Source organism: Cataglyphis hispanica, chromosome 12 (genome assembly GCF_021464435.1).
Source record: "Cataglyphis hispanica isolate Lineage 1 chromosome 12, ULB_Chis1_1.0, whole genome shotgun sequence".
Classification (NCBI taxonomy): Eukaryota; Metazoa; Arthropoda; class Insecta; order Hymenoptera; family Formicidae; genus Cataglyphis; species Cataglyphis hispanica.
The window spans coordinates 1,378,398-1,392,073 of record NC_065965.1 but is presented as its reverse complement, the minus strand read 5'-3'; the positions used below and the strand labels follow the sequence as shown (position 1 = coordinate 1,392,073).

At 36.6% G+C, this 13,676-nt stretch overlaps 1 protein-coding gene across 2 annotated transcripts in view; it reads left to right on the top strand.

Moving 5' to 3' along the window:
• Positions 1–13,676, top strand: part of LOC126853357 (discoidin domain-containing receptor 2) — a 177,845-nt gene that overhangs the window by 121,816 nt on the left and 42,353 nt on the right. For both annotated transcript variants that reach the window (XM_050599009.1, XM_050599008.1), the window contains 3 exons: positions 5,834–5,981; positions 7,948–8,127; positions 12,655–12,794. In XM_050599009.1, coding sequence (XP_050454966.1) covers positions 5,834–5,981; positions 7,948–8,127; positions 12,655–12,794 — 468 coding nt within the window. The remainder of the gene's footprint in view (positions 1–5,833; positions 5,982–7,947; positions 8,128–12,654; positions 12,795–13,676) is intronic.

Here is a 13,676-nt window from a genome sequence, read left to right as displayed (position 1 = left end):
ATCGCGTAATTTATTATTTGATCTTTCACGTGTACGTTTGAGAATCTAAACTTTCGTAACTTTATCTAAAAACGAAAAATTCGCGTTGTCAGTAACGATGGTGCGCTCCTAGTCGGACAAGCCAAGAGGAAAAGCCAGTTCAATATCAAGCGAACCAGGACAGCTACCCGTTCCATTTTTCCATTGGACGTTACGGCACGTTTGAAAAATCAATTGCGTTCCACGAAACTGCAAGAAAATACTATTTGGTTGTTTCAGTCCGATAAGGAATTAAGGGAAACAACAAATTTGTACACATCAAACTTACGCGCACATACAAAACTATATGTAGGCCTTGTAATATATATATATATATATATATATATATATATATATATATATATATATTTCCTTATTTTTCTCTTCATGGAAATTCAATAATCGATGGAAGCCGTAGATGGAGGGTCGCCATAAAATTGCTCATAATCCGCGCAGGTATGGCATAAATATGTGCAGATAAAATATCTCCACACTCTAGCGCGTTCTTCTACTATGTGGACACATGTATGTTGATTCTATCGGTATCGATGGATTATGGATTATCGGGTACGCCACGCGGACATCCTATTAGAAGATTACCGCTGATTAACCGATGATAATTCTCTCTCTTATATTCCGTGTCTCTCTCCTTTTTATTTTTACGCCATCAACCCCTTTTCTCCGTTCCTCGTTTTACTAGCCTCGTTAGAAATCCGGTCTCGATAGAAGAGAGCGCTTCAATCCGGGTAAACGGGAGGGTTAAATTTCCTTTTCCTTACTCTCCTCGGAGTTTGTTTACCCCGGTTTTATACATATCGAGGCACTCGCTTATACGGGAGAGTAGTCTACAATCATCCTTCGTTTCCTCATGGACAGTTTACACATGATATGACCCTGGTTTCTTGAACGTTGTAGTGACCGTGTGTATGCAAATTTTTTATTATCATGTAATTCTATTACTGGCTACGTGTCTTTTATCACATTGTTATTTTTACAATCAAGAAATATCCTTAGCAAAGAAAACGATATTTTCTTTACTAATTATCGATTATATTAATCGAGGAAAAAAATTCCTTTCTTTTTACGGATTAAAAATATATTACAATTAAATACTTTATTAGCAGAGAGTTGTAGAATTTAACATCGACTGCAGACAAATTAATTATTGTCACAAATCGTGATAATTTTCAGGTAAAACGACGCACGAGTCATCGGCATTAAAATGCGTAAAATTTAATTTGTTAATAAAAAAAATACATTTTTTGCCTCATTAAATAATTTAATTGCAAAAAGTCATTGAATTTTCCGACGATTTAAAACAGATAAAAGTACGGGACGCGCAGAAACGGTAACGATTTTCGTCGAGGCTATAGTGCGAAATTAAAGGCATTAAAATGAAACAATCTTCATTACGGGAATGCGGTGATTTCGACCGCAAACAGATTAGAAACGGTCTCCTTTCCACGAGGGTGTCCCAGGGAGGTAATTGTCGGGCGGGCGGAAATGGGACACGCCGCGTAAGCTCGTTTCGCTTTTTCGCCTTCGTAAGACGATCCACCTGCCCGAGTAAGCTACCTTCGACCTCTTGACCTCGGCGAGCTAATAAAACCTCTATCAAGATAGCGTATCAGTCATTTTAATGTCAATTTTGTGCCAATTCCTGAATTAGCCGTAATATTAAGTCATGCCTCATTTAGATAAATGGACAAAGATTATCGCCATGATATTATTTCCACGAAGTATAATCTTCGTTCCCTCTATTTTACAACAGCTGTTTGCTTAATTGCTAAGAAAAATAATCGCGACGATTTAAAATGATTATACGAGGCATGTTAAGAGAAAAGCGCAAGAGTAGATGCAACGATTTCTCGTTTACGTGGAAAATTATGGTTTTAAGAGATTGTTGGACAAAGTTCGTACGTCTACAATTGTTTTAAAGCACACGGCAGCGAATGCATTCGGGTGCATATATCGCGTTTAAAACGATGCAATCTTAAGCGAACTGGCTATAAAAGCGCAAACGTAAACTTGCGCATCTTTGTCTTGTACCGAAATATACATTCGATCGATCCACTAACCTTCTCAGGTTTTCTCCCGACGACTGTTTCTTTGCGCTTACACAGTGGAAAGAGATCACGGGATAAGGTGCGAGCCTTTTTATTACCTAAGCCAAATAAGGTCGGCTGTTGTTTTGTGACACGAGCGACATTGACGACATTAATTGCATGAATTTCAGAAAAATAACTGTCGATAGTCGCAATATCACGTGGACTTTAACGCTGAGATTTACTGAAATTAAAATGTTACGCGTGGAATTTAATAGCACATTATAGTATAATTATGAAATTTTTGCCTAAAATCGCATAAAATTTTCTACAACATTCGCTGACATTTTTCCAGATATCATTTCATGATCGCATTTATGTATTACGCACTTTTAAAGTATTAAAAAATAATTGTTGCGACATCGTAAAATTTTTATTTTTATTAAATAGTGATATGGAAAAGGATCATAACATAGTTATGAAAAATATATTTTTATATGGTCAGCAATATTTACTCGCGAAAAACACGAAAATTATTTTCCACGATAAATTGTAAATAAACGAAAATCAATATAATTTTTAACCCGATTAATATACGTATATGATCTAAGAAACACGATTCAATCTATTACTCCAGAATTATTAAATAAAAAAATAGTATAATTAAATCAAATGTTTTATGCAGGACTTTTAACCACAGACACATTATTTACATATTACATCAATTATTGCAAAATAGAACGTTATTAGGAACATTTACTATAACGTCGTAGGATTTGTAATCAGTATTATTCTCAGTTGTGTGACGAATTATCGATTCAGGAGGATTCTACTTACCTCCTAGTATAGACATCAATTTTATGCTTCGGAGACGATATCGTATAGGACCCCGTTGGCAGTCCTTATATATAGGTGTATTAATTATTCCTATCGCGTAGACCCCGGTCTGGCTTGTATTCCAGCACGTTGCAGTTGCAGTTGCAATGCATCCGCGGTCGGTCGTTTCGAGACGGCCGATATAGCTCCATTCTACCGCTACGGCCCCGTTCAAGGGGCACGTTCCATTTGCGTGCAGTTTACAACTTCATGAGCCGTTTACAGTTGCAGTGGACCTTCTGCATTTTCTTCTCCAGCTAAGCGACTTAATTCACATCAATTGTTATCCATACAAAGACACGTATAAGAATCTTGTTTCGACAAAATTGGATTATTATACAAGTTTTATCGTGTCCCCTGATTACAATTCAAATTTATATTCTATTTTGTATTAATTTTCCTTTTATACTCTTATCAAAAAAAATTATATTTGTCAATAAGAGATAAAATATCAACGAAATATACAGATCAAAATATTCTGCTCCCTTACTATAATCGTGAAATTTCTAAACGACGCTTTAGCGACCGCACATCGTTCTGAGTTTCGACCACCATCTCTGCGGCTGTTGGATATCAGATACTGCGCTTTATATGATTAACGTGAAATAACAGATTCCTGGTTAGAAATTCTAATCGCGGCACCACCTGGGTAACACAAATCAAAGCAAAGGGCAATGTTCGCTGATGTCCAGCTCGGGCCATGGTCCGTTTCTGTGTATAGAGCATATTAGCGTTTGTGTCATATCTACTCTCCGCTAGTGCACGGTATTTAGACCGCACTTGGTTTTCGGTGCAGAGGGAGAGAGAGAGAGAGGGGGAGAGTAGCCTGGTATCGCGCGAATATTCATATTTCAACGCGGATTCCCTGCTCTCCGGGATGACGACGGTCAGCGTGTTTGGACGATCCAACATGTCATGTATCACTCTCTACATGATTCTATAATCTGCACGGTGATATAGATTACTTCGTTCCAACGCGAATAACAATTAGGTGGCACACTAACAGGGCAGGATACTGATTACAAAGTATCAGTGAAATTACTATTTAGCATGTTATAATTAGGATAATTATATTAATATTATTCTTTACTTTTTTTATAAAAATCATTTAATAATTAATCATCTTTAATTGACTGATTATCACGATAATGATAAGGAATCAAGAAATAATTAATATACTTTTTAAATAAATATATATAGCGTAGTATGTATATTTATATCTCAGAAAAAATTTCATATATTTATAACTATAAAATTAATTGTTATTAGAGAATGAGAAAAGTGTATTAAAAAGACAAAATTTTAAATAAAATTAAAGATAAGAATAATGGAGTTGATAAATAGTTTGGTCTTAAAGGAGCGTGTGAAAGAGCACATGAAATTGAATATAAATGATCGTTGCTTGAATTATCAAGCTCAATCTGTTTTACGTATCTGTTTTACGGTGAATATGAAAACAGATATATCAACCTGTCCTGTGCAGATCAGCTTTAGTTCTTTTAAAGAAGAAAGCTTTGCTATAATCGCATATCAATCTCTCTAACGCTGAAAGAGAAAAAGAATTACGCATAAATTGAAGACTGAAAGTATATATTAATGATAAATATTATTTCTATAAATATATTTTTTAATTCGCAGAATTCATATTATTTAACGGCAATATTATTCGTTACGTATTGTGTTGGGGCGCTAAGATAAGCCTATAATTACAGATAAAACTCTCTACGATGGAATAACGGAATACCGGGAACCGCTAATCCCAGTTCAAATGTCCAGAATGCAAAATAGAACACGATACACATAGCTATTGAATTACGCACATGTATAAGGCCGGTGCGCGATGCAATTATCTTTAGCATGTCTCTCTATCAGCATACACAACAATATACAATCGAATTTAAGGTCTTGTTTCTCAAATAACTCCATTGATTCTGCAAGTCTGATCTTCCTCGAACGCACGTGGATATTGGCACTTAATTATTGGCAATTAATCCCTTATTCGTCAATGGCGATAAACTACATGCGCTGTGATCCGTGACGGATGCATATATCGCAGAAAAAGAGAGAGAGAGAGAGAGAGAGGCAGAAAAGGGAGGAGAGCTGGACTGTTTCACTCCAGATTTAACGCTTGCGTTTAAATTTAGAGGAGGTGCAGGACAGACCATTGTTTACTAATCGGATCCGGAAAATGGCGCGTTCCCGGCACGTGAGATTCGTTCTTAATGCTGTAAACATGTTTCAATGACCGGTTGGACATTCCGTTCCATCCCTGCGTTTAATGTAGCCATGCATCGCGATAAAATAGTCGTACCAACAACGCTTTCTAGAATTTGGAATAACCGAGAGTTCAAGACATTTTGACATTTTTTAAACATCGTGAAATTTATTAAAACGATACTTTAACATTAAAGTAATGCATAAATATATAAATTGTGAAAAAAAAAGAAATTAAGACAAAAATAATTTGACATTGTTATACATATAGATTATACACGTAACAATAGAATTACAAACATGTTTCTTTTTAATATTATCTTTTTGAAAATTCTCTGGTATGAAAAAAATTGTGATACTGAATAATAAAAAAATACACAATTTAAAGAGAAAACAGGTTTTACCTGGACACTATGAAATGCGCGCTTGTTTTCCTGCTTTTTGACCAGAACAAAAATATATCTGAATATGACTAAAGTTAACCATTTATTTCTATTGTGATGACATAAAAGCCTCTCTCTCGTTTCATCAAAAATATAACGATGATATAAGTTGTTAAATTTAAATTGCAACTTTTCTCAATAACATATTGTGATATTTCTTTATTTTAATCATTTCTCTAGCGATAATGCCTGCAATGTACACCGTAGTAATAATTGTATTCTCTTTGTGTGTTGCAGCTTTTGGTGGGTAATAACAATGTATATACGGAACAGGAACAGATTTTCGATCCACCTATAGTCGCAACAAAAATACGCTTTATCCCTTACACCTCTCATGTGCGCATGATGTGTATGCGCGTAGAGCTCTATGGTTGCCCATGGACAGGTAAGTGAGATATACGAATGTATAATTTTCTTAGCACCTTTTTCAATCACGTATTTATTTGCAAAGCAACTTGTTGCCAGCGACGAAAGAATATAGTCGGATCAACATTTTAATTGCTTTTAATGTACATATTATAAAAAAAAAAAGCTGAAAATTTGAAAAATTTTATCAATAACGTGTTTTGCGAAATAGTGATATAATGTGTATAAAAAAATTTCTAAAGGATAAAGATGTAATTTGATTTTTTTTTTATTAAATTAAAGAGGCATTCTTTGTTGCATCAAGAGTTATCTTATCTATCGTGACTAATAAATTTTACGCTATGCACGAATGGGGCTAATTATGCTGATTCCATCAGCAGCCACTGTCATTGTCATTGTCACGGAAACAAAGCTGGAAACAAGCGGTACAAGTCCCTGTGGAATTGCTTGCGTGTTATCATACATTTAACATTTTATGTCAACTACATAGTCTACTTTCCCGGAATTTCTTGACGAGGGATCGCAGCCCGTAAGCTCGACAATAACTGAAATTTATATCTAAGTTTTGAGATTGCGAAATTAAAAACATGTATTAAAGGGGCATAACATCTTTTTATGTCGCCATTCAACGGATAAAATTTTATATCGTGACTCCAATCTTTATATTCATTCCTGTCTACAAAATCTCTAGATTTATCTATAAAATGGATGATAAGAAATATTTAATAATAAATATTATTGTAATATAATACTGTTTAAATATAAAGATAATATAATACTGTTTAAATATAAAGGTATGACAAGATGCATGCATTGAAACGGATTAATAATTAATTTGCATTTTATTCGTTAAACGAGATTTTAGATTTGAATTTTGTGAATTGCTCGACGTTTGCCGGCTGTGTGACGAGACGCCGATGTAACCCGTCAGTTTCTCGAATCTGCGATTAACTTAGATTTACGATCAGACCAGATCGGCCGTGAGCCACAGCTGCGTCTACATTAATCCAACGTCGACGAACTACGCGGCATCCGCTAACTGTGCCATCTGCACAGCCGCCCCGATCAGCGTTATATCGTTTAAACGCGCAATTACAGCCACTGCCAATAATATTGATTTGCAAAATAAATTATGACTTACGAATGGCATTAGCAAACGTTGCAACCATTAACGAGCAAGGAGCGTAAGCAGGCAGATGGTAAAGGGAAGATGTATAGATGCGAAGAGATATGGAGAGAATTAAGCGTTCTACAATTATTATGAAATGAATTTATTACGTTCTTAGCAAGATTTTATCGTTATTATCGTCATTAAATATTACGCTACTTGTCATTTTATTGATATGAAATTAATGCGCGAATTGAATCGACTCTTTACTCTGTCAATGCAATGATCAAAACAAACTTTTTACAGTCGTTTCAAGTAAATATTGCAAAATGTGAGAGAAGCATATTTCTCCGTGCATATTTCACACTGAAATCTGCGAAAACAATTTAACCGTCATCAAACAGAAAAAGTTGATTTCATATGAACGGGATGGCGGAATATTTTCTTTCCAAGTACCGAATCGTGTAACTCATTCGTGCTTATTGACGCCTGACAATCTGAAAGCACATTTGTTTCTGACGTTCGTTGTTTCGTCGAAGTCGCGCTCGCTTCGGCGCGATTTTTAACGAAAACGTCGCGAAGCGAGAGAGAATCGACCTCGGGGATCCGATTGGAATTTCGCAAAGCGCGCTCGAGGCTCCGCAACAGCTCATGCAACGCCTTAGATAATCGATCCTCGATATAATCCTCGTGGCGCGGAGATTAAAAATGTTTACCCTCGTTATCTTTTCTCTGACGACACGACGTGCGCTTCACCATCCGCAATCTTATGATACGTTTGTGGGAAGGAAGCGTTGATGGCACGACCACGTAGCAACGCGATGATGCATAATTCAGGAGCTTATATATTCTTTATACCCGGCTTCTTCACTTGCAGAGGGTCTCGTCTCGTATTCCATGCCCCAAGGAATCAAGAGGGGTACCGAGGTTGACCTCTCCGATAGGACGTACGACGGGCGCGAGGAAGGAGGTTACCTCTCCGGGGGACTTGGTCAACTGGTCGACGGGCAAAAGGGTCCCGACAATTTCAGATTGGACGTCAGCGGCAACGGAAAGGGTAAGGGGGCCGCGGGTGCTTCGTGCTGGAATGAGATTAGCGCCGGCGCTAGATCGTGTCTAGATTAGCGTGATAGAGCCGTCTTGGCGAGCCGTGCCCGCTAGTCTAGTTATTCTTCTTATTCCGTCGGTATCTCACGCTATCTTACTCGTTAACTTCTTTCTTCGAACTAAATAGCGATCCGAAGCCCTGCAGGTCTTGTTACAATTTTGTCTAACGCGAGCTTACGCCCCTTCACGAACGATTACGCTCTTGTTTCGAGACGCTTTACACGCTTATCAATGTTGAGCAAGTCGTGTAATAAGCGCACGCAAGGTCTGTATGTATTTTGTGTAACGACGAAACATCAACATCAGCGTTTTGTGACTACGCCATGTTATGTACGAAATGCATTCCTCATCTCACAGCGTAGCACATATTGAAATATGTGAACGCACGACGAAAATTCTGTTAAAATATCTCGGATAGCTTCGCGAATGAAGCGAATGAAACGCGTAGATTGAAAATTCATTAAATAACCAAACGGATATGTGTCCGTTCTAACGTCCGCGTTAGAACGGACACATATCCGTTTGGTTATTTAATGAATTTTCAATCTACGCGTTTCATTCGCTTGATTTCGCGCATCAAAAGCATATGTTTCTTTGTCGATACGTTCTTTTCAACGAACACAATTACCTTCCGACCTGTGTTTTGCTCCATACATTTAATCAATCCGGAAAGGATTTTCTATTTAATAAAACACAATGATTAATGCGCGCCACATCAACCGGAAATAACGCATTGTTCGGTGCCAATATCAACTGTCCTCGGCCACCGGACGGATCTTATTCACAAAATCAAATGACCGTCGAAATTTAATTGAAAGGGACATGCTCATGTACGGAAATGGTTTTTCGATCGATTGATCAGAATATTCGCCGTTACCGACGCGAGATGCGTTTCGTTTCCGAGACATGTATGCCAGAATGAAAATGAAATTTTCCGTCCATCGACTTTAAGTGTATATATATATATATGCGTGTGTGTAGATGAGAAAGTCAGAGAAGGGTCAGTGGAATCCGGAAAAGCCGTGGGAGAACCAACGGAAGAGTCTGGGCTCCGAGGCCAAACGTGTTCCGCAGCGCCGCTCGAATCTGTTCCAATTTACATTTATATTGAACCGCGAGCTAGGCTGCAACGAGTCGCCGCTGTTTACTCGCTTTCTGGATACATTTGTGTCTTTCCATTTACGCCATGGGACACCGTCGTCTACACCGAGTTGCTTATATACTTCCACCTTCTTAAACTTTTAAACCCGGCGAAACTGCGTACAACCTCTCTCGGCTCTCCTTAAACCGTACAACACCATCGTTCGGCATTCCTACAATCGAAACACCGAGGACTTTTCCGCTTCGGTGTCTCCGATGTTTGCGCCGGCGCCTCCATTCGAGATGTTTTTAACAGTACTTTAGAAATGTTTCGCAATAAAATCGCACAAGTAGCAAAATAAAGAAAGAATGTGACAGACATGTTACAGATATTTATAATATTTTTCGAACACATTTGCACAAATTTTACGCGCGCGCGATAAAAAATATTTATTTTATTTCAACAATTTTTTCAAACCTTTTCAACGCTGCAAAAACTTTCATCTTATCAAATAATAACAATACAGAATGGCTTTCTTATAACAAACTTTGCTTAATAAAATATCAATAAACGTTTATAGCGCTTGGCAGCTTGTCATGACCATCCTGATTCTGCTTTACGAGCATTGTATCGAAACTATATAGGTTCAAAATGCTTTAAAGAGGAAAATCATCAAGCGATCGAGATATGTAGGTACAACCACCTAGGGTGGTTATCTTACGATCCTCGTGAAGGTTCAGAATTGATGGTAGATAGCGACCGAAGGCGGCGACGACAGGAAACTGGAAACTATTTACTCGGGGGACGATATTAAGGATGGAAGGGGGGTTATATGAAAGCGGATAGGTCAGGGCGATATAACGCCATAGCGCGGACCCGGTATATTGTTGAAAACGGAAGGGACGATCCCCGCAATGGTAGTTGTCGCACAGGAAGTTGCGCGTGCAGGTACACAATGCAAACTGCGTGATTGAAATTCTCGTAAGTTTTAATATACTCGGAGATTCTTATGCCGTACAGATGTATCACACGGCAAGTCTGTGATTATCTTGAGTGTTATCGAAATACAGGAGTGACGACACCAGGTGTCGTCGAAATTTGAAGACTTTCATTTTTATTTCCTTTTCTTGGTCATGCCCTGCCCTGCCCTGCCCGCTCTTCTCAAGGATTTCATCCAGAAATAAAGATAAAAATATGAAGATTTTATAACTAAAAAAACCGATCTCTCTTTAAGGCACTGAAGCATAGGATCTGTGTATTAATATTTCGCTATATGTAAAAGAAATATCAAAGGAAAAGAAGGAGAGATATATAAATATGATGAAAAGATGTGTAGGATTTGTAGGAGTTGTAAGAATGTATCGATATTCTAATTTTTTTTTATAAAGCATAAAAATTTTCTAAAAGTCAAAGATTCAAGGGGTCCGGAGTGTTAATTAAACTCGAGAATTAATAAATATTTTAACATTTTTAAAAAGCCAAATATTATAAATATGCAAGAATTGAAAAATCCAATTATCGTATCACAGTACATTCTTTTCGCAATAACGTGAGCTATTCAGATACTTTTATCGTCTTCTTTTTCATTCTTTCGTTATTTATTAATTCTTCGGAAAGTGTGTAATAAATGATGAAAAGTGATAATCCGTGTTTGTGTGCTGAAATGGGAAGGTACGGCGCAATTAGAGATATCCCGGAGTCAATGTTGAGAGTAATAGGAGCGTTTTCTGAGAAACGCATAACACGCCACGCCGGCCAAGCTTTAAGGTTATTGCAGTCCATTTTCAATCCGCATATTCCCACGGGACACGTGTGTTTCCACATGTACTCATATAGTGGGATCTAATGGTGAGACTCGCGCAATAAGCTGCCGCTATAGCTCGAAACTCTTCCGTATCACGTTGCTTCTCACACGTAGCTGTATACCAAGTGGTGAACATTTCCGGGAGAAATGAAGCGGGAGAGGAACAGAAAGCAGGAGAACAAACTCGAAACGTAATTAACGTTTCGAGTAAGTATACGAGTCCCATGCGAAAGCTCAACTTGCGCGAATCTGAAACGGGTAATTTAAATTCTATTACGCGTGCGTACACTTTTCTTTTTTTTTTTGCGTCACTTCTGGTGCAGTTATATAAAATGTTGGTTTTTTTAAATTCTAAAAAGAGAACAGCGTTGGTCATGTGCTTGCGAATTATTTAAGAAGAGTTATCAAGTTACCCTTATTAAGTTATCCTTCGGCGGTATAGAGCAGGAAGTACTCCGGTTCCTCCAAGACTTTAAGTTATGCGAAACTTCTTTTAATATTACCTCATTGAAAATCAGATCTTATTAGATTTTAGTGGAAAAATAAGATCTTTTCCTCCCACTTTTATATAATCTATTTATCTTCAATTTAAATTTAAATACATTATCAGGTCGTAGTTACTCCAAAAATTCTTACGTTCTTTGCTCCATTACATCTTTCATACAGAATGTCAAACATTTATACATACATTTTTCACGGATTGTTAGACACGTGTTTATTTCATGCGCTTGTTTACCGCGTTTACGCTATATCCAAATAAATTCTATATCACGCACGAAATACTTACTATTCGCGTTACAGATTTTATTGTTTTGTTTGTAAGAATGCGTGCGCACATTGCGCACTCATAAATGGGCTATCACATCATGCAATCGATAGCGTAACCCCCTTTTTTTTTTAATTCAAACACGCGGGTCGGAATTTTTATATATATGTAGGTATAGGTCACAATTTTTATATGGAATATGTTTTGCGTGCGTAAGAGATCAAGTTGCAATGGCACATGTAAATCTTCAATTATCATTAAAAAATAACAAAAATCTGACAAGCAAAAATAGCTTATATCTAACGATAAGCTATAGCGATTAGGAGTTTGCAAGTACTTGTGCAAATTCTCATCTGAAAATTTTTTTTTTTTTTAAATTAAATTTTATTATTAATAAAATTTCAAATTTTAATTTTAATTTTAAATTAATAAAATTTTAACTTTTTTTAAAAATTTGTAATTATAATTTTTTTTAGTAAAATAATTTATATCTGTTTATGCATTTAAATTTATATTTATTCCAAACTTCTATGCCTACGGATATTTAAAATATGAAATTTTATTATATCAATCTGGAGTTAATTTTTCATATACGTGAATTGCGTTCTCGATGAACTTTCTGCTAAACAAAGATTGACTTTAAATTGGTCAAACATATCGTTCCCAGAACTCTTTACTATTAATTCAGGAATATCTGTAAATCAGGAATTATTTTATTATCTCAAGATCAATGGCGAATGCATTTCGTTCACGGATACTTCATGTCTTCTCAGCAGGATTCTCTAAAAACTGAACGATATTGTAACGGATAATCCGTTTGTTCAAGGATATGAATGGGTCGGCTGGCGAAACGACACGCCCAATATGCTTGGACGTCCGGTGGAAATAACTTTCGAGTTCGACTACTCGAGGAACTTCACTGCCATACACCTACACATGAACAATTACTTCACCAAGGACGTGCAGGTATCGCCGTTCGCGCCGTTACCGGTATTATTTCGAAAGTTACGAGCTCCGGGAACTACCGTAAATTTCACGATCACACATTTGGCGACGCCTCCGCGCTTTTAAGCGGTTTTAAAAACATTTCCCCGCGATTTACAACACGGTGATTCTTGCAGCACCGTCGCCGTCGCCTGCTCTCGAGCTTAGTACTTTCGGTACGGCAAAGTTTCGACGCCGAAGCTTCCGCCGAATTATTTCCGTCCACGCGGTTTATCTCTTTGAAACGTAGCGCGAATATACAGGGTGGCCCTGAACGTTCCAGCCAGACTTTGACATCTTATGGGAAATTTAATTCTGGACAAAAAATTTTCTATAAACATGGGTCGAAAAATGCTTCCTTAAACAGTTAGCACCCAAAAACCTCTGAAATCAGATTATTTTGTATGTTTTTACAAATATCAGGAAAAGTAAGCGTTTTTTAATAAAAAGTATCGAAACAAAAGTTGTAGAGAATTAAATTATCTTTTAAATGAGATCAAAATGATTATAGTACGTTCCATAAGTTTTGAGAAATAAAATAAAAAGAAGATGAAACTTAATAAATTTCTTTGAGAAAAATCAAGAAAAATAAAAAACAAAAATCTTTTTCTTTCATAAAAATAAAGTAATTCTTTTTTTTAAATTAAAATATCACTGTAGAATATTTTTTCTACATTTGAAAGTGGTTATCTCAAAACCTATGGAACGTACTACAATCATTTTAATCTCATTTAAAAGATAATTTAATTTTCTACAACTTTTGTTTCGGTACTTTTTGTTTAAAGACACACATTTTCCATGATATTTGGAAAAATGTGTAAAATAATCACAATTTCAGAGATTTTTGAGCGATAATTTCTTAAG